The 21,709-nt window shown below is 48.7% G+C and overlaps 2 protein-coding genes across 2 annotated transcripts; both read left to right on the forward strand.

Annotated features, from left to right (window-relative positions):
* The first annotated feature begins 847 nt into the window (after positions 1-847).
* Positions 848-2,116, forward strand: LOC127292143 (chalcone--flavanone isomerase). The gene is made up of 3 exons (XM_051321494.2): positions 848-1,004; positions 1,119-1,280; positions 1,392-2,116. Exons 1-3 carry the CDS (start codon positions 911-913, stop codon positions 1,829-1,831), a joined length of 696 nt encoding a protein of 231 aa, XP_051177454.1. The 5' UTR covers positions 848-910; the 3' UTR covers positions 1,832-2,116.
* A 1,461-nt stretch (positions 2,117-3,577) lies between these two features.
* LOC127292144 (receptor-like protein EIX2) lies at positions 3,578-6,987 on the forward strand. Its single transcript, XM_051321495.2, has one exon. It carries the CDS (start codon positions 3,960-3,962, stop codon positions 6,861-6,863), a length of 2,904 nt encoding a protein of 967 aa, XP_051177455.1. The 5' UTR covers positions 3,578-3,959; the 3' UTR covers positions 6,864-6,987.
* The last annotated feature ends 14,722 nt before the right edge of the window (positions 6,988-21,709 follow it).

Raw genomic sequence — 21,709 nt, forward strand, 5'->3', positions numbered from 1 at the left:
ACATCTAGATTTCAATAAATTTGGGCATGGAGCGGAAAGTGTTTTTGACTCTCGAGCTTCAGTGCTCCCGTCATTTAAAAAATTTAAAGATATTTTTACAAGTTACTAAAAATCTGAAAATAATTTTGGGGATTGTCAATGATACATCTCACAGTCATGCAAAATCTTAACCCAAAATTAATTTTATTTTATGCTAGACAAAAAGGCAAAATCTGATATGTTTGAGAGATATGAAAATGACTACTCAGGTCTACACCTTTACAGTATCATTTTTTCTGTAGATCAGAATATAAAGTATTTAAAACTGATATTTTACACGTTTGTGAAATACAACATTAACTATACACGAATTTATTTTCAGAATTTTTTGAAACTCAAAAAATGGTTTATATTATTTAAAAAGAAAAACAGGATCACTAGTGTCCATGTGCACCAAATCTCTGTCCGGCATGGAGGGAGTATATTTGGTACAGTTTGGTGATGCTGAGCTCCTTTCCTTTGCTCTGAATGGTAGCTTGCTTAACCTCGCCGCAAGCCCCCTCCTGGCCGTTGGCCCGCCACGTCTTCTCGATCCCGCCCAACTACCACGAACCACACCCCCGTACGCTACCTAAAACTACGCAATTGCCACGACATCGTCCCCGTTGGGGTTAGGAGGTTTAGCCCTAGATTACATGTCATGGCCTGGTTTGTAATTACGGCGAAATTAGGGTCCGGGCATATACCGATCGTGGCACCCAGCTAACCATCTCGTGCCCCCACGCTTCGCAACCAAAACCCTGGATCGCAGCTACCCCCTTGTCCCGTGATGGTGATCTGAACGTACGTGTCTGTTTGCTATTTATTGACGTGCACACCGAGCTACCATCCGATCCACCCCCCGTCTCTGGCCGCGCATCGATCTCATACCATGGCCGTTTCGGAGCTTGAGGTCGACGGTGTCGTCTTCCCGCCGCTGGCCCGTCCGCCGGGCACAGCCCACGCGCACTTCCTCGCCGGCGCAGGTAACTGAGTAATTCGTTCACCGCTCCGGCCGGCCCCGGTTTCGGCTTAGATTCTTTGGAGCGCGTGGCAATGCGGCATGTGTCCGGCTCACGCACGGCGCCGTGTACGTGCAGGTGTGCGAGGGATGGAGCTCGGCGGCAACTTCATCAAGTTCACGGCCATCGGCGTGTACCTGCAGGCCGACGCCGCCGTGTCCGCGCTCGCCGCGAAGTGGGCCGGGAAACCCGCCGACGAGCTTGCCGCAGACAACGCCTTCTTCCGCGACGTCGTCACGGGTACGTAAGCGTAATACACGTCCGTCCTTGCGCAAACCAAGCTGTGGTAGTTAAGCACGCGCGCGGCTAACTGTCTGTTCCGTGCACGCGGCAACCAATTGCGATATGCAGGCGAGTTCGAGAAGTTCACGCGGGTGACAATGATCCTGCCGCTCACCGGCGCGCAGTACTCCGAGAAGGTGACCGAGAACTGCGTCGCCTACTGGAAGGCCGTCGGCAAGTACACGGACGCTGAGGCCGCCGCCGTCGACAAGTTCAAGGAGGCCTTCAAGGCCGAGAGTTTCCCTCCCGGCGCGTCCATCCTCTTCACACACTCCCCCGCCGGCGTCCTCACCGTCGCGTTCTCGAAAGACTCGTCGTTGCCGGAGTCAGGCGGCATGGCGATAGAGAACAGGCCGCTCTGCGAGGCCGTGCTGGAGTCCATCATCGGCGAGCACGGGGTCTCGCCGGCCGCGAAGCTCAGCCTGGCGACCAGGGTCGCCGAGCTCCTGAAGGAGGCCGCACCCGTCGGCGAGCCGGCGGTGGCGGAGCCCGTGTCGGTTTCTGCCTGAACGGACCGGACACCGTCACTGCTGGCTTGTACTGAGTACATGTGGTTGGTGATGTCCGTGTTGACACGTCGCGTTCCGGGGCTTCTACAGTTCTACCGTTGTACATGTGGTTGCATCAAGGTCAACCGTGCTAACTTGAATAAAGCCATTGAGCAGCTGTAAAAGGATGTTTCATAGGAAGAAAATGAGAAAACTCAAAATGAAGACCGAGCTGCATGTAGCTTTTTGTTTCTAAAACACTCAGAATTCAGATTTCAATTCTAAAGGTGGCCATATTCTATATAATTTGTCGGATTTTGTCATTTTTATCTAGAACATAGTACCAAGGCCGTGCTTGTACACCGAAAATCAATTGATTCACCGATCCTCCTTCCAACACTGGTACATCGCGGAAAGCCCCTCACCTGTTCGACCGTGAACCTGACCCACACGAGGTTCGAGCACCACACTCAAATCACCGCATGTCGTTTGTAGCACACCCAAAATGGACTTTCCAAAGTTTGATGGCGATGATCACCAAATTTGGCTGGACAATTGGGAGATATTGCAGGATCTATGGGGTCTCACCGCCCATGAAACTCAAATTTGCAGACCTGAACATGGTGGGCAACGCTGAGCGCTGTGGCTAAAAACAGTTCAACGTATTCAAGTATCTATCACCACTAGGCAATGGCATGCCGTTCGGACCCACATGTCAGTGACACAAGGGGGGGGGGGGGGGGGGGGGGTTATGATCAAAGGCGCCCCAACTTGGGGGGGGGGGGGGGCTTATCATCAAATCTCCCATCAGTTTGATGAATTGCCCGAGCAAAAGGGTTGAGCTATTTTAGGACAACCTTCAGATCCTTGGAATCTAACATTCGGTACAGTCTGTACAGGGGCACGCAGATCGACGCAGATGGCGGCGGCCACGACCTGTGCCGGCGGCGCTCGTGGCGGCGATGAGCGGTGCTTGGCGCGGAAGCGGTGTGGCTCGTGGTGGTCCTCGCGGACAACGCCCTCGTCGCTCCCCATCATCTTCGCAATCCCCTTCTCGCTCTCCACCATCTTCACATGTTTGCAGTGCGGGGTTTTCAGGTTGCAGTGGCTTGATCTCGATCTGGGCCGGCGAACTGGCGCATGTTTGGATCCAGCTGCATTCTGTTGATGTGACAAAGGTAAGATTCCTGTGTTTACTTTGAACGGGAAAAAGACTGTTCATTTCTGGATATCCTTATCAGAACCTTTTGCTCTGTTCTTGAAAGCAGGTCCAACTGGGTTCATTTTCTTTACCTAGATATTTGATTCTTATCATCTTATGTCATGCGAACAGTAAGTACTAGCTTAATCCCCACAGATATATATAGTGAATGCGCATCGAGAAATTATTGATCATTTCTCTTATATTATGCTCATGAAGTTAATGCACAAAGCGAGCTGCATATTTTGTTTGTGCTGCCACCGCTGTTCAAAATAAGAAATCCACAGTTCAAAATAAGAATAATTCTCAGGTTACATTTCCCCACTTCCTCCTGCTTACAGTTTCTTTTCATTACTAACATCATACTGAATTAGATTGATGGACTTCACTAAAAAAATGCCTAATAGCCTTACACTGTTGCAAGCACCCCAATTAATAGTCCATCAAGGAGGGCTGTATGAGAATGCACGCGCATACATTCAGAGGGGAAAATTGGAGTAAATATAATGCGCCAGCCTTAATATAGGTTATCCCATCGCAGTTCATGAAAATAAATACAGTATAACTTTCTAGAACTGTCACTAATTAGCAATTTAACTATTCCAGCACTGAAAATAAATATAATTCTATAGAACTGTCACTTATTAGCATTTTAACTGGAGTGTTTTTCACTGCTAATCTGTCACACAAATGAGTGATTGTTAGTGGTTATATCCAGGTTTCAGTCTTCGGTCGTGGTAGGTCTTTCATTTAGCACAGCTTATCTGCAAGTCAACACACGTTTCTATTGCCATCATGTATTTAGACAGTTTCACATTCTTTGACTAGCTTTTGGCCACTTTTGACTAGCTTGTGGCTATTTCTTCTCTTCTGAATAATACTACCAGGGGCAGTGGTCCATATGGCTATATGCTCTAATTGCGTTGGCGGCTTAGTAAAACAGAAATAATGGCGCATTTCGCAACTCCGATATCCTCCATGGATGCTGCTGCAGCCCTTTGTCTTTTCCTTATTCTAGCCACCATGATCGCCTCTCCTGCTGTCTATGCACAACAAACCAACAACAGAGGGTGCATCACAAGCGAGAGGGATGCACTGCTGTCATTCAGAGCTGGCATCAGAAGCGATCCACAAAACCTCTTTTCTTCTTGGAATGGCCAGGATTGCTGTCAGTGGAGTGGTGTCAGGTGCAGTAACATGACAGGCCATGTCAACAAGCTTGACCTCCGCAACAATCTCTTCTTGGACGACATCTTCCGTTCCTTTCACAGTGAAAATCCTCATGGAATGCGTGGGAACATCAGTTCTTCCTTAGTTGCTTTGCATCATCTGGAGTATCTAGATCTCAGTGGAAACTATCTCGGTGGAGTAGGTGTGCACATACCCAGATTCTTCGCCTCCTTCCAAAGCTTGGTATATCTCAACCTCTCTTGCATGGATTTTTATGGTAACGTGCCTCCTCAACTTGGTAACTTATCCAGATTGCTATATCTTGACATCAACAGTGCTTGGTACACTGATGGTTATGGCAGTATGCTGTACATCGAGGATATCTCATGGTTGCCGCGTCTTCCTTTGTTAAGATTTCTCGACGTTAGTATTGTGGATCTCAGGGCCATTGGCAATTGGCTTCAAGCAGTTAACATGCTACCTAATCTAAGAGCCCTTCTTGTCCATAACTGTAATCTTGTTTTTCCACACACGCCTGTTGTGTATTCTAACCTCACGTCACTTGAGGTGCTTGATCTAAGTGATAGTGGGTTTCACACCATTAATCCAGCCTACTGGTTCTGGGATTTGGGCACCATCAGGCATCTTGACCTTACAAACAATGAACTTTCTGAAGCATTTCCAGATGCAATGGGAAACATGACTTCGCTTGAGGCACTTCATCTTGGCGGCAATGATTTCACCGGTGTAAAATCGAAGGTACTGGAAAATCTATGCAATTTGAGAGTGCTTACGCTGTGGTCAAACCTGATTAATCAAGACATTTCACAATTTTTGGAGGGGTTGCCTTGCTGTGCATGGAGTAAGATAGAGTTTTTGGATATGTCTTGCACGAATCTCACTGGGGAAATTCCAAAGTGGATAAATCTGTGGACTGATTTGAGCATTCTTCAGCTCTCTTCTAATAGGCTTGAAGGATCAGTACCTTTAGAAATGTTTATGCTCGGCAAACTCAAACACTTGTATCTAGATGGCAACTACTTCAACGGTTCTATTTCAGAGGAGAATCTTGCCACCTTAGTGAATTTGGAGGAATTGGATTTGTCTTACAACTCCCTACACATGATGATCAGCTCAAACTGGATCCCGCCTTTTCAATTGCATTGGGCATATTTCGCAGGTTGCAAAATGGGGCCTCATTTTCCTCTATGGCTAAAAGGGCAGAGGGATGTTATTTATCTTGACATTTCTGATGCAGGCATAGTTGATAACCTTCCGGATTGGTTTTGGAGTGTGTTTTCAAATGTTGTATATTTGAACATCTCTTTTAACCAAATCAGTGGCATGTTGCCAGGGACTCTTGAGTTTATGTCTTCAGCAGTAATATTTGACCTGAACTCCAACAACCTCACTGGTACCCTACCGCAGTTGCCAAGGCAATTGGCGGAACTTGACATTTCCAGAAACTCTCTATCAGGGCCACTGCCACAAAACTTTGGGGCTCCGCTACTTGAAGAGCTATTGCTTTCTGAGAACAGTATCAATGGCACTATTCCAATATATATTTGCAAGCTGCAGTTATTGGTAGTTCTGGATTTAGCAAAGAACTTCCTGGTAGGACACCTCCCACGGTGTTCAGAAGAAACTACAAAACTGAGCAGATCCATTTTAGCTCTAGTTTTGCATGAGAACAACTTGTCCGGTGAATTCCCTTCATTCTTGGAGAGCTGCTCCCAGTTGGTTCTACTTGATCTTGCCTACAACAACTTTGTTGGAGAGTTGCCAACATGGTTAGCAGACAAACTGCCAGATTTGTCTTATCTTCGGTTGGGTCATAATAAGTTCTCTGGCTCTATTCCAGTTCAGCTCACACAGCTTGGACACCTACAGTATGTGGACCTTGCATATAACAGAATAGCAGGATCTATACCTCGTACACTGGCCAACTTAAAAGCAATGGCGCAGGTGACAGAAGCATTATGGAATCCCTTAGTGTGGAGATATGAAAGGCCAGCAAACTCTGACACGAACGATTTGCCAAAATACGATGACAGTTTAGTAGTGGTAATGAAAGGCCAATACCTTAATTACACCGGGAACATCGTCTATATGGTTGGCCTTGACTTGTCGTGCAACAATCTGGTCGGAGAGATTCCAGATGAGTTAACTTCTCTTGTTGAACTGACGATGCTGAACATCTCCCATAATCATTTGTCCGGTAGGATCCCCGAGAAGGTTAGTTTGCTGCGATCATTGGAGTCTCTCGACCTGTCGAGCAATGAACTGTCTGGTGATATTCCTTCTGGTCTCGCAGACATCGCAACATTAAGCAAGCTAGACCTGTCGTACAATAATCTTTCAGGAAGGATACCCACGGGGAACCAGCTGCAGTCACTCATCGACCCAGAGTCATCGTATATCGGCAACAACTATCTCTGTGGACCTCCTCTTTCCAGGACCTGTTCGGAGCCTGATGCAACTGGAGGCAATATTGAGGAGCATCAACCACATGCGGCCAAGTACTTTTATCTTGGGCTGGCTGCAGGATTTGTCTTTGGTCTTTGGTTGGTCTTCATCATCTTCCTATTTCGTTCATGTGCTGGGTCTGCAAGAAGCGGAGCAGTGCCATCGCGCTGGACACGTTTGCCTGAAGGATTGGCGCTGCAGCTTCGTCGTGGGTGAAAGCAAGACCGGCAAAGCCCGCAGTGTTGTTTTTTTTTTGCATTTGAATTTAAAATTGTTGTTGTTAGTGTTGATACTAGTGCATGATGTTGTGCAATTGTGATGTGGACAGTTTGGAAAATGAGGGCGACTAAACAATTGTTGTTGTTGTTCTCTAAATTGCTGTAGATGGTGTTTTCAATTATGAAGAAATCATTCGTTTCCTTTTGCTATTCTAGACCTGTGTGTTTTACAGAGAACAACACCTTCATATTTGGAACATATGTAAATTGTAATTCTCGATTGTTTTGAATCTCTGAACTGTTTTAGATTGTGTTCTCAAGTACGTCGAAATCATTTTTTTTTTCGCTATTTTGGACCTCTATGTTTTACATAGAACAACACCTTCATATTTGGAACATATATAAATTGTACTGCTTTTATCGATTGTTCTCTAAATCGCTTTAGATGGTGTTCTCAGGTTCGAAGAAATCTTTTTTTTTCTTTGGCTATTCTGGACCTGCCTCTATGTTTTACATAAAAAACTACCTTCAAATTTGGAACATATATAAATACTTCCCGTAAACTAGCAGAATAAACACTGCACGCTGTTGCTCTACGTGTGGATTCAGCTAGTGCAGTCTGTAGCTAGACTTTCAGTTAGTTTCAGTTCACAGTTGCCGAATTAGCCGTTAGGTTTGATCTGGCCGTGGGATGGCATGGCAGAAAGATCAGGCACACAAGGCCGGCATGCTTCATTCCACGGATCGTGGTGCGGGGGTTGTAGCTCAATATATTTGTATGTATTCAGAATAAAAGGAATAGAAAACAGAGAGAAAAGTTGCGTGAGTTTAATTTATGCCTACTTGCTTCATGGATTAAGCGATATCACCTTGATAATAACAAAATTTGGAGAATGATAGTTGATTATAAATATAATCTGTCTCCTAATATGATTAGGGCTCAACCGGCACATTGCTCACCTTTTTGGAAAGGTGTAATGTGGGCAGCATCTGCCGCTAAGGTTGGATTTAAGTGGTGTGTGGGTTCTGGTAAGAATGTACTTTTCTGGGAAGATATCTGGCTTGGGGATTGCTCCCTATCTATTCTAATCTGGGATTTGTACATTATTGTCAATGAACAAATGTGTGTGATTGCAGATGTTTGGGACGGGGTTAATTTGAAATTCACGTTTAGAAGAACTGTCTCGCCTGCCTTATTCGCTAGATGGCTTGAATTAGTTGCCTTGGTCCGAACAATTCAGTTAACTGATTGCCTTGACCAACCTGTGTGGCTTTTTCATCCTTCGGGTGTTTACTCGGTTAAGTCTTTTTATGGGGTTATCAACAATGGCGGGGTTATCCCAGTGCATACTCCCGCGGTGTGGAAATTGCATGTGCCTCCCAGAACGCATATCTTTTTGTGGCTGCTGGCAAATAATAAGTTACTCACGCGTGATAATTTAGATAAGCGTAGGGTTGTTGATGATAAGACTTGCTTGTTTTGTTGTGAACTGGAAACTGCACATCACCTTTTCTTTGAGTGTGTGGTTGCTCGTGTGCTTTGGTGCCATCTTTCTGAGATCCTTAAAATTGACATTGGCGCTGATTTTGAGTCGGTTGCCCGTTGGTGGATCAGTGAGAACAAGAATTCTGTTAGTAACATCTTTTCTTCGGCGGTTCTTTGGATCTTGTGGTCAACCCGTAACGAATTATGTTTCCAGGACAAAAGCTGGCCAGGTGTCAAAAATATTCTCCGAAGACTGTGCTCTATCATCAGGATTTGGAGACCTCTATGTCTGGACAAGCACTCGAGCCTCCTCGACTCCAACATGTTGCTGCTGGACCATATCAGGGGAGAGCTGCTGCGAATTGCCTGGACTTGAGCCTTCTGCTGCTGGGCGCCATTGGAGAATCTGATGGCTCAGCTGGGCTCCGTCGACAGTGTTGGCGTCAGGGGATTGCGTGCGAGAAGATGCTGAAAAATGTTCACCTTCATTGATTATCCTCTTTTCTTGCTGTTTCTCGGTGGTGATTCCCTGTTCTGTCATGTCGTTGGGTCCCAGTCATGTCCAAAAGTTTGGTGAAAAAGTGAGTTGGTTTGGTTTTGGGTTTAGTTCCCAGTTCTGGGTTTTGTAATGAGAGTCCACAAAGCTCAACCTATTTGTGAAACCTTGGTTGCATGTCAATGGAACCAGGGGGCTTTTTTGCCCCTTTTGATCTAAAAAAAAAAAAAAGAGAGAAAAGTTGCGCGATGGTAGGAAGCACAAAAACTTGTATGGGCTCATCTTGTTGACTTCTTCCTCCTCCCTTTGTGCGAGTGTAATCGCGGACAAAAGTTTTGCAGTTCATTCCACCCGGGGTCAAACAAATTAGTATGGTCACGCACTTGCGCACAACTAGACAGAGCCAACACAACTCAAACATAGAGAGTACAAGACAGTAAAAAAGGGCTTGTCACGTGGCATTTTTCTCCCAGGAGCATATGCTCCTGATTTTTTAAATGACTTTTAAACCTACTTCATAATGTTGAAAAAATCTGACAAAAAATGTCGCACGTATATCTTAATGTTCTATGTTGGAGCTAAAAAATCTCTTGACAAGAATATATTTTTGCATAACACGTAAAAAACGACGATTTTCCGCAAAACTTGGCATGTATGCGCGCAATTTTTTTCGAATTTTAAAAAAACATTTTAAAATTAGTTTTTGATAGCAAGAGCATATGCACCCTACTACTGTACTACCTCCATCCTGGTTTGTAGGTTGCATGTATTTCTAGATCGTAAATTTAAACAACGTAATACAATAAATATAATACAAAATATATATCACTAGAAAGCTTAGATATTCTATTTTAATGGTATATTTTTAAATTATATAATTTATATTAGATTAGTCAAATGGAGGATCTAGGAACACGTGTAGGCCCTGTAAACCCGGGAGAAGGAGTAGCTTAAATTGGATTTCCGCTTGTCTCTCCACTCTATTACGTAGTATTTTTTTGAGAAACACTATACACATACGTACATATACTCACCCCTATGAACGCACATACACCATATCTCTATGAGCACCTCCGAGAGGTTGCGTCCAAGAAACTGATCCGACCATCTTTCTCCGCACATTCGTTCACCAAGGACTTCTATTGTACCACTTATGAGGACATACAACGGAAATCCCGCATATTGAGCGCAGCTGATATGTGGCTACTAGGCGCGATCATCCCGCATGCCAGAAAATAAAATACTTCTTTTTTTATGGCCCGCGTCATATAAAGATAGAATAGATATGGATAGAGAGACATTCTATTGATTCGCGAAATGGCTCGTCGATCCAAATGAATCATTCTTCTGGTCTCTCTCTGCCCCCCGCCCCAAAACTGACCCACGACACAGCGCCCATTCGTTTCGCGCGCGGAAAGGCAACGAAGTTAAGTTCAAAAGACCGCAGCGGAGTGGAGCAGCCGCGACACGAAGTTCCTTACCTTAGCTGGATCTCGCTGGTGCCACCTAAACGGTAGGTATAGGCGGCGGATGTCTGACGTTTGGAGTTGTCGTTCGTGCACCTGTCCCCAATAGAAGAATGAGTGATCCCTTCCCCTGCGGATCATGGCCTTACCACTAGGTCCCCGATGGCCAACGGGGGATTCGGTATAGCAGCTCACGTTCGTTTGCGCTTCGCGTTCCCGCTGGAATGGACACGTGTTAGTTGTAGGAAGTATGGTTACGAAAGTGACTTTGGTTCGCCAGTTCAGGCTCAACTCCTCGCTTTACGTTAGGGCATCTCCAGCGGACCGACGCATTTTGGACGTCCAAAATGTCCGTTTGCGCCGGCCCGCGGACGCGTTGTGGGCCAGGGCGACCGTTTGCGTCGGGGGTAGCTCCAGCGGTGCGGACGCATATTTTATCCCGGGACAGCGTCAAGGTCGCTAATGGCGTTTTACGTCCCGTCGAGGACTGCCGCCGGCGATTAACTGTTCCCGCGCGGCGACGATTGTTCCCGCGCGCGCCCAATACATTGGCAAGTTTCGCCGGTGGTTCGCGCGCGCGGGAAACGCCCTGTGCGCCAACGCCGTTTCCCGCCCCGCCGTGGCTATATATGGTGGACACCGGCGGGGGCGATGGGCACACCTCAAGCTACCATCCATTCATGGCCGACCACATGAATTGGGAGCACGTTGTTCAGATGTGCCGCCAGCTCCACCCGGAGGAGGAGGAAGACGAGGTAGCCGCCGCCGGCGTTGAGGCGCAGCAGCTGGACCTGGAGGTGGTGGCGGCGGAGGCGGAGGTCGCGGAGGCGGAGGCGGAGGCGGCAGAGCGCGCGGAAGGGCGCCTCGCGGCGACCAGGGCGGAGATCGCCAACGCATGGCCGAGCTCGCCGACGCCAGGGCCGAGCTCGCGGAGGCGTGGGCGGCCATCGCGGCCCCTCCGGCCGACGCCGTCATCCACGACATCGCGGACGACGACGTCCCCGTGCCCATGCGCTTCGAGTGCGCCGGTGACCAGCTGGTTCTGCTCGCGTCCTTCGAGTCCCTGGCTGGGGACGCCCAGCGCCGTCAGGCTTGGCTGGCGGAGGAGGAAGCCCACAGCTATGCGATGGCCATGGCTGGGGGGTTAATGTGCTCCGACCTGGACTCGCTCCAGCGTAGGGGCCCTTCTCCCGCGCGGGTCGAGCAGGAGAACCGGGAGCTGGAGGTCGCCATCGCCGCCAGGGACGAAGCTGTGGCGGCGGCTAGGGGCAGGGCCCGCTTCGTCGCCGACGTGGCGGCGATCCAGGCGGCGGTCCAGGCGGAGGAGGACGCGGCGGCGGCGGTCCAGGCGTCAGCGGAGGAGGAGGCCCGGGAGGCTGCGGCGGTCCAGGCGGCGGCAGAGGAGTAGGAGGCCCGGGCGACGGCGAAGGCGGCGGCTACCAAGGTGACCGTTGCGACGGTGATGGCCCTGTGGGACAGCTCCCTGGCCGAGGCCCTCAAATGCCGCAGGCGGCAGGACGAGCAGTCTGTTCGCCGGCGTGTGATGTCTACACACACTCCTTTTCCTGTAGACAGTGTTGGGCCTCCAAGAGCAGAGGTTTGTAGAACAGCAGCAAGTTTTCCCTTAAGTGGATCACCCAAGGTTTATCGAACTCACGGAGGAAGAGGTCAAAGATATCCCTCTCAAGCAACCCTGCAACCACAATACAAGAAGTCTCTTGTGTCCCAATGATACGCGTACATCACGCGACCGTTGGGAACCCCAAGAGGAAGGTGTGATGCGTACAGCGGCAAGTTTTCCCTCAGTAAGAAACCAAGGTTTATCGAACCAACAGGAGCCAAGAAGCACGTTGAAGGTTGATGGCGGCGGAGTGTAGTGCGGCGCAACACCAGGGATTCCGGCGCCAACGTGGAACCTGCACAACACAACCAAGATACTTTGTCCCAACGTAACAGTGAGGTTGTTAATCTCACCGGCTTGCTGTAACAAAGGATTAGATGTATAGTGTGGATGATGATGTTTGCAGAGAACAGTAGAACGAGTATTGCAGTAGATTGTATTCGATGTAAAGGAATGGACCGGGGTCCACAGTTCACTAGAGGTGTCTCTCCGATAAGAATAAGCATGTTGGGTGAACAAATTACAGTTGGGAAATTGACAAATAAAGAGGGCATGACCATGCACATACATGTTATGATGAGTATTGTGAGATTTAATTGGGCATTACGACAAAGTACATAGACCGCTATCCAGCATGCATCTATGCCTAAAAAGTCCACCTTCAGGTTATCATCCGAACCCCCTCCAGTATTAAGTTGTAAACAACAGACAATTGCATTAAGTATGGTGCGTAATGTAATCAATAAATATATCCTTAGACATAGCATTGATGTTTTATCCCTAGTGGCAACAGCACATCCACAACCTTAGAAGTTTCTGTCACTCCCCCAGATTTAATTGAGACATGAACCCACTATCGAGCATAAATACCCCCTCTTGGAGTTACAAGCAAAAACTTGGCCAGAGCCTCTACTAGTAACGGAGAGCATGCAAGATCATAAACAACACATAGATAGATTGATAATCAACATAGCATAGTATTCATTATTCATCGGATCCTAACAAACACAACATGTAGCATTACAGATAGATGATCTTGATCATGTTAGGCAGCTCACAAGATCCGACAATGATAGCACAATTAGGAGAAGACGACCATCTAGCTACTGCTATGGACCCATAGTCCAGGGGTGAACTACTCACTCATCACTCCGGAGGCGACCATGGCGGTGAAGAGTCCTCCGGGAAATGATTCCCCTCTCCGGCAGGGTGCCGGAGGCGATCTCCTGAATCCCCCGAGATGGGATTGGCGGCGGCGGCGTCTCTGGAAGGTTTTCCGTATCGTGGCTCTCGGTACTGGAGTTATTATCGATGAAGGCTTAAGTAGGCGAAAGGGTAGGTCAGGGGGCGCCACGAGGGGCCCGCACCATAGGCCGGCGCGGCCAGGGCTTGGGCCGCGCCGCCCTGGTGTGTGGCGGCCTCGTCGCCCCACTTCGTTTCCTCTCCGGATTTCTGGAAGCTTCGTGGAAAAATAAGATCCTGGGCGTTGATTTCGTCCAATTCCGAGAATATTTCCTTACTAGGATTTCTGAAACCAAAAACAGCAGAAACAAAGAATCGGCTCTTCGGCATCTTGTTAATAGGTTAGTGCCGGAAAATGCATAAATATGACATAAAGTATGTATAAAACATGTAGGTATCATCAATAAAGTGGCATGGAACATAAGAAATTATCGATACGTCGGAGACGTATCAGCATCCCCAAGCTTAGTTCCTACTCGTCCCGAGTAGGTACACGATAACAAAGATAATTTCTGAAGTGACATGCTATCATAATCTTGATCGTACTATTGTAAGCACATGTAATGAATGCAGCAATCCAAGACAATGGTAAAGATAATGAGTAAACAACTGAATCATATAGCAAAGACTTTTCATGAATGGTACTTTCAAGACAAGCATCAATAAGTCTTGCATAAGAGTTAACTCATAAAGCAATAAATTCAAAGTAAAGGTATTGAAGCAACACAAAGGAAGATTAAGTTTCAGCGGTTGCTTTCAACTTATAACATGTATATCTCATGGATATTGTCAACATAAAGTAATATAACAAGTGCAATATGCAAGTATGTAGGAATCAATGCACAGTTCACACAAGTGTTTGCTTCTTGAGATGGAGAGAAATAGGTGAACTGACTCAACATAAAAGTAGAAGAAAGGCCCTTCGCAGAGGGAAGCATTGATTGCTATGTTTGTGCTAGAGCTTTGGTTTTGAAAACAAGAAACAATTTTGTCAACGGTAGTAATAAAGCATATGCATCATGTAAATTATATCCTACAAGTTGCAAGCCTCATGCATAGTATACTAATAGTGCCCGCACCTTGTCCTAATTAGCTCGGATTACCTGGATTATCACCGCAATACATATGTTTTAACCAAGTATCACAAAGGGGTACCTCTATGCCGCCTGTACAAAGGTCTAAGGAGAAAGCTCGCATTGGATTTCTCGCTTTTGATTATTCTCAACTTAGACATCCATACCGGGACAACATAGACAACAGATAATGGACTCCTCTTTAATGCTTAAGCATTCAACAACAATTAATATTCTCATATGAGGTTGAGGATATTTGTCCAAAACTGAAACTTCCACCATGGATCATGGCTTTAGTTAGCGGCCCAATGTTCTTCTCTAACAATATGCATGCTCAAACCATTCAACTCATGGTACATCGCCCTTACTTCAGACAAGACGAACATGCATAGCAACTCACATGATATTCAACAAAGAGTAGTTGATGGCGTCCCACTCTTGCTCTGACATCGGCTCGCTCGAGGAAGAAGATTGGAAGGAGAGAGCCGATGAAGCAGAGGAGGAGGATGAGTCCATGATGGAGGAGGGTTTTTTCGATGGCCAGAACAGAGCAAGGGGATGAAGAGGTGAACTGTGCGGCACGGTTAAATAAATGGGACGTAGTGGAAATTTAATGCCATGGCAGTTTTCGAGGAGGCGATGCCAAAACGCTGTCAAATCTTGCAGAGAAGTTGAGAAGGCAAGGCATCATGATAAAGGATACTGCGGTGGTTTTGCCCTGCCACGACGTGACCCAACGAAGAAAAGGCAGAGTGGTTTTGGAATTATCATTTCCAAAACCAGGGGGCATGTGTTATCACCAGAATTTGACCGGATCAGAGGTGGGCCGTGATTAAAGATGGGCTTGAAGAATATACACGGGAGATATACATGAATTGGCCTTGTACACGAAGTTTGGGCTAGTTTGCCCGTGTATCTGTAAATATAGTAGGATACGTGTCGGTTAGTAGAATTTGGCTCGTACACGGTTGGGATTATTCCCACGATAGAAAGTCTACGGACTATAAATATGTATCTAGGGTTATTGAGAAAGACAACAATCACGTTCACAACAAACCAATCTAGGCGCATCGCCAACCCCTTGTTTCGAGGGTCTCTTCCGGGTAAGCATCATGCTGCCTAGATCGCATCTTGCGATCTAGGCAGTATGCATTTATTCGTTGTTCATGCGTTGCTCGTGCTGAAGCCTTGTTGATGGCGAGCAACGTAGTTATCGTAGATGTGTTAGGGTTAGCATTGTTTTACCTTTATACATGCTTTGATCCATGCTATCCCTAGACATCTAGCCACCCTTGCGCCGATCTGAGGTGCAAGGGTGGCACCTTGCTTGATCCGTGTTTAGTAGATCCGATCTGTTATGATTGCTCCTTGTTCTTCAAGGATTAGTTTAATATCTGCATAGTTAGGCCTTGCAAACGGGTTGAAGGATCCAGTAGCACGTAGGGTGTAGTTTGCTAGCCCTAGATAAGATGTTCCGGGAATCAACTCCGTGTTGGTTTTTAGGCCTTATCTAGGGCTGGTTTATTATCATCTTGCGTGGCTGCCAGGCTCAATCACGTGTAGGATGTTCCGATTATGCGGTGAAAACCCTAAATCGTCGTAGGTCGTTTTAGCTTTATATTGATCAAGCAGGACCACCATGTGATCGTAGACCTCATACGAGTCATGGGTGGATCGGCTCCTCGAGCCGATTCACGGGACAACCTGAGAGCCGATCGAGGCTCGTATTTAATGTTTACGTGTATGCCATGTAGGAAACTAAGCGAAGCAATCCATCACCTTCCTGACCAGGTATAGGTCAGGTGGCACGCCCTTGCACCAGCATCGGGACGTGCGTGCCGGAGCTTTGCGGGCCGTCGCTCGAGGGACCAGGGCCAGCCGCAGTTCTGGGAGCCTCCCGGCTCTACGTGTTGCCCGTCGCTACTCGCCGGTGGGTTTCGGACGCCAACACATTCTCGCACGCCCGGTGGGACAGTCTTCGACATCAACCGCATCGCCATCCGCATCTGAGATGGTGGAAGATCTAGTCACGTACGAGGATCTGACGGAGGAGCTCAAGAAGAAGTATGACGATGTCAAAGCTATCTTCGAAGCCGACCTCATCGGCTCTTTCCAGAGGACCCGCTCACACGGCATCAGGTGAAAGGGTTCTCACCTGAAGGCGCGCTCGATGGAGTGGACCTGTCTACCCCTTCAGAAGAACGCACCAGGTCTCTGCGTCAGGAGGTTAATCACATGGTAGCTCATTCGCTACACCGCCATTCTGAGAGCTTGGTGAACGCTTTGGAGCGTGTCGCGCTTCGGGTGATCCAGGAATCATGAGACACCAGTACTCTCCGTCAGGACCTGCTCTAGGGACTCACCAAGGAGAGATACCACTCCAGACCTGACCACCGCTGCCGTTCGCGCTGGCAGCACCAGAAGTGCCGAGCTCACCGGCATTCATCGTCTACAAGATCGGTGGCGATCCTAGTGATTACCAGTTCTTGTATGAAGCACCCAAGGAGATCCCGCACGGATACACGTGCACATATGTGCCAGACTGCAGTAACTGGGCACTCACGAACCAGACTGCAACAGCAGGGATTTCTGGAACAGCAGGAGGGGCTTCTGGATCAGATCTTGAGAAGCAGGCGTGGCTAGCTAAGTATGCCACTCCAACAAACCTTCAAAGCTCAACTCCTGCAGCTAGCTCAGATCTTGAGAAGCAAGCGTGGCTAGCTAAGTATGCCACTCCAGCGAATCTTCAGAGCTCGACTCCTGCAGCTAGCACCGCGGATCAGATCAGTACAATCTTGAGAGACTAGTTCGGCATGGTGCCGAAACGGAGGGCAATCGGCTATTCCAAGCCGTACCCCAACGAGTACGATTTGATCCCACTACCACCCAAATATCGGCTCCCTGAATTCTCCAAGTTTAGTGGGTCAGATGGCTACAGTTCAATCGAGCATGTGAGCCGATATTTGGCGCAGTTGGGCACGATCTCAGCATCAGACGCACTACGCGTGAGGTTCTTCGCACAGTCCCTCACAGGATCGGCTTTCGGGTGGTACACCTCGCTGCCACCAGATTCAATCCGGACTTGGAAGCAGATGGAAGAACAGTTCCACATGCAGTATCACTCAGAGGCTTCCGAGGCTGGCATTGCCGATCTAGCACAAGTACGACAGAAGCGCGGAGAAACAGTGTCAGAATACATCCAGCGCTTCAGGACCATCAGGAACCGATGCTATTCGGCTCGTTTGACTGAAAAAGAGGCAGTCGAGTTGGCGGTGGTGGGTCTCGCATCGCCAATCAAGGATATGGCTTCCCAAGCAGAGTACGCTTCACTGGCGCATATGGTTCAGAAACTGACATTATATGAACAGCGCCACCCAGAGTTGTACCAGGACAAGTTCAAGCGTGCGGTAGCCCTGGTGGAGACAGAGGAAGGTGAAGGCTCTGCAGGAGATCAAGAGGTAGCAGTGGCTGAATGGACTCGGGGGGCAAGCCCCGTGTCCTGCAAGTGGGTTAAGCCACAAGGTCCTCCAAGAGGGTTTGACTTCGGCGTGACCAAAGCTGAGCAAATTTTCGACCTCTTACTTAAGGAGAAGCAGCTAAAGTTACCCGAAGGCCACAAAATCCCCACGGGACAAGAGCTGAACGGAAAGCCATATTGCAAGTGGCATAACACGTTCACCCATACCACCAACGACTGCAGGGTGTGGCGTCAGCAGATCCAAATGGCGATAGAACAAGGGCGTTTAATTTTCAGCCAGTACGCCATGAAAGTCGACACGCACCCCTTCCCCGCCGTTAACATGGTGGAGTTCGGTTACCCCGAGAGGCGCCAGCCAGGTTTCTCGTTCAGCATTAACATGGTCGGGCCTGTGCACCACCCTGGTAAGGACAGAGACGAGGGCAGCCGCTCTCGTGGTAAGGACAAAGAGGAGGCCGTTCCACGCGATCGGTCCCGACACGATGGCAAGCGCTACATCACAGAGGGAGAAGTGAAGAATGTACGATATCAGCGACCTCTCTCTGATCATCTCCTCAAAAAATATGAGCGTCAGTACGACCAACGCCGGCGATACAACAACGACGACGAAAGAGATCGTCGGGCTAGCAGGGACGCCAGGAAAAATCGTCGGCATGATCGGGACGATGAAGGATATGAGCGCCATGCCAAGGAAAAGCCAAGAGAGCAAGATGACGTGGACAGGCACTGGGACTGTCCCTTCTTCAAACACTGCTGGGATTCAGGAATGAGCCGATTGCCCACAATCGGCAACTGCCCAGAGTGTAGACAGAAGAAGAAGGGCACGGGAGACGTGTCAGTATTCAAGCATCTAGGACCTCTCCCATCTCGGAACAAGCAAGCTGAGTCCTCTCGGGTGGAAGATCTCGAGGAGTTAGAAGAAGAAGAAGAAGAAGATAAATACCACCGTCCAAGGTGGTGCCCTGATGGACTCAGCCACTCCCAAAAACGTAGGGTTCAGCGACTACGTTGCTTGGAGGAAGCCGAAAGGTTATACCTACATACGTTGAGGAAAGCGCGGCCTGATCTGGCCGCGAAAATTCAGCAAACTCTGGACGAGGAGGGTCGACCACAAAAGAAAGAGTGGCGCCCCAAACAGAAGAAAGCCGATGATGAGACATCGGCTGGCACAAACATGGTGTTCATCCTTCCAGCGGAGTTTTGTGCTCCTGGAACCGAAGAGGCACCTGTGGCACAACTTGACTACGGTCCAAGGCCAGTTATCTTTGAGAAGCCACGAGAAAGAAGTTACAGACACCTGAAGGCCCTGTACTTACGAGGTTATATCAATGGGCAGCCTGTCAATAAGATGCTGGTTGACACCGGAGCGGCAGTCAACATCATGCCATACTCCATGCTACGTCGGCTGGGACGCTCTAGCTCGGATCTGATCAAGACCAACATCACATTGAGCGATTTCAACGGCCAAGCATCAGAAGCACAAGGTGTTCTGAACGTGGATCTGACCGTAGGAAGGAAGACCATTCCTACGACATTCTTCATCGTCGACAGCAAGAGCACCTACGCTGTCCTGCTAGGGAGAGATTGGATCCACGCCAACTGCTGCATTCCATCCACGATGCATCAATGCTTAATACAGTGGGATGGAGATGAAGTAGAGATCGTCCACGCAGATGACTCAGCCGAGATCTCAACGGCTGGCATGAACGTTTGGGAGACGGCAGGCCAAGAGCCCCTCTCCGGCATCACTTTGGACGACTGTGAGCGCATCGACGTGACAAAAAAGGGGTGAGGCTGGTTTTATCCACCGGCCTGACCGTGTAACAGGAGCAAAGGCTATGGACGTACGTGGCAAGGCCGATCCCAGCGATCGGCCCCAAAAAATGAAAAGTGATGATCTTGTCTCAAGCAGGCCACGTAGTCGTAGTGACGCACGGACAAGATGTAAACCTTCAGTGAGCAATGCAATCAAAATGGGGGCCGATTCCAGCAATCGGCCCATATTATTATCCTCGCCATAAGTCTTGCCTATGTTCAGCGTCGATCTAACAGGAGATGGAAAGCTAGGGTATGGGTTTACATCGGCTGATGAGCTAGAAGAAGTCGATATTGGTCATGATAGAGCCGATGTTCAGGTGTAGTTCTTTGAATGACTGCAGAGCCGATATCTGCAGTAACCTGACAGATTCGGCTCGGGGGGCACCTAATCAGATGAACATGTGCGATACATGGACAGTGAAATATGGGGGGCTGATAGAAAAATCGGCCAGTAAAAAAAATGTGTGCATACAAGTACAGCCGATGCAAAGACATCGACTTCAGAATAAAAAGCTGATGCATAGCCATCGACTCTAGAGAGTATTCATCAGTTACAAAGAGGGGCTCTACTGAAGAAACACGTTGAGGGCATGAAGGGCGTCGGCACGGATACGATCCACCTCGGCGATCTCAGCCTCGTCATCCTCGTCTTTGCCCGTCACCAGTTGACTGCTCAGGGCACGAATTTCAGCCAGATCGGTCTTCAGATCAGCTGTGAGGCCTTTTGCTTCCTCTTGAAAGCGGGCAATAAGAGCTTCCTTGTCTTGGATAAGCTGCTTGGTCACCCTGACCCTCTCTTCAAGGTTCTCCAGTTCCTTACGCAGGGCTTCGAGTTCGGCACTGTTGGCAGAGGTGTCAGTTTTGGCATCCAAGGCAGCCTTTTTCTCGTTGAGCCGTTGACACTTGGCTGCAATATCGGCTCTCAACGGTATCTGGGCGTGGCGAAGGTTAATTCCTTGACGAGCCGACTGCACCCTTGACCTGCAGACCGACAGAGTCACAGCTGGCCAGAGTTTTACCTGCAGTGTCACTGGGAGATGGGGCTGGATGTCTTCGAGAATGCCCTTTACTTCCTCGGGGTTTTCAACCAGGGTCTCAACTGAGGAAGAGAGCAAAGCCTTGAGACGCTGGAGTGGACCATGGGCCGTGCTAGGACTTGGCTCTTCACCTGCCTTGGCAGTAGCTGGTTCGATGGATTCAGGGTCGAACGTCAGCAAGCTTGAGAGATCACAACCCTGACAGACGAACAAGAACAGCATTAGTATGCAGCAAAAAGAAAAGGGTAGAGCCAAGGGAATGGAGTATACCTCTCCCAAGGTGGGAGGGACAGTCGATGTTGTGGTGATCGGCTTTTCCGTGGGCTTGGTTAGGTTGGCCACCTTATCAGCCGTGCTCTTTGAAGTTGCTAGGTCTAGCGTGGCGGATGGCATCAGTACCTCTTCGACGTCTCCGCTAGAGGTCTCATTGGTCTACAAAAGGAAATGATTAGCCGATCCGAGTGGCAATGGGACAGCATGAGATATAAGCCAGGGGAGTAATTACATTTGAAACCTCCTGGCTTGGTGAAGAAGCTCGTGGATCTTTGCGAGCCCTCTTGACGCATCGTCGCTTCACGCGTGACCCTGTTTTGATCGGAGCTTGAAAGGCAGCAGGTTCGGGAGCTGACCTTTTCTTAGAGGCCGACGTTGGCGAGTCCGTCTGGCTCTGTGTGGTGGTTCTTCCAGAATCACCTGAGCTCGAGTCCCTTCGACTGGACTGTGCCTCCTCGCTGGGGTTCTCCTCGGTGGAGGTCTGCCAAAGAAATACAAGCATGTCGCAAAAGCCTGGAATGACAGATGAATTTAGTCAAGGCATAGATCAACTTACGTGCAGGCTTTCTTGAGCGGGAGTAGGGGCTTGGCGCTTCAAGGTCTTCCTGGCAGCCACTTTCCTCATGGCTTTCCTCGCCTGGATTGAGGCTCGGGGGGCAGCTGGCCCCGAGGATGCTCTACTTTTGGAAGCCGATTTCGGAGAAATCGGCTGACCCTGCATCATAACTTTCTTCAGGGGTGGCGAGCTCTGGCAGAAGAGAACCACCGGAGCCGGGGGAAGGAACTTGAAGGGGGAGCCATCGGCTTGCATGGGTTCTGGGCCATCTTGTTGCTGCAAGGAGATAGAGCCAGGT

Source organism: Lolium perenne, chromosome 4 (assembly GCF_019359855.2).
Source record: "Lolium perenne isolate Kyuss_39 chromosome 4, Kyuss_2.0, whole genome shotgun sequence".
NCBI classification, from domain to species: domain Eukaryota; kingdom Viridiplantae; phylum Streptophyta; class Magnoliopsida; order Poales; family Poaceae; genus Lolium; species Lolium perenne.

What these genes read in the sequence shown, in the direction of transcription:
- LOC127292143 (XM_051321494.2), top strand. Translation starts at nt 911, where the DNA reads ATGGCCGTTTCGGAGCTTGAGGTCGACGGTGTCGTCTTCCCGCCGCTG. An exon ending in GCACTTCCTCGCCGGCGCAG is followed by an intron (nt 1,005 to 1,118) that starts GTAACTGAGTAA and finishes GTGTACGTGCAG; the next exon opens with GTGTGCGAGGGATGGAGCTC. An exon ending in CTTCCGCGACGTCGTCACGG is followed by an intron (nt 1,281 to 1,391) that starts GTACGTAAGCGT and finishes TGCGATATGCAG; the next exon opens with GCGAGTTCGAGAAGTTCACG.
- LOC127292144 (XM_051321495.2), top strand. Translation starts at nt 3,960, where the DNA reads ATGGCGCATTTCGCAACTCCGATATCCTCCATGGATGCTGCTGCAGCC.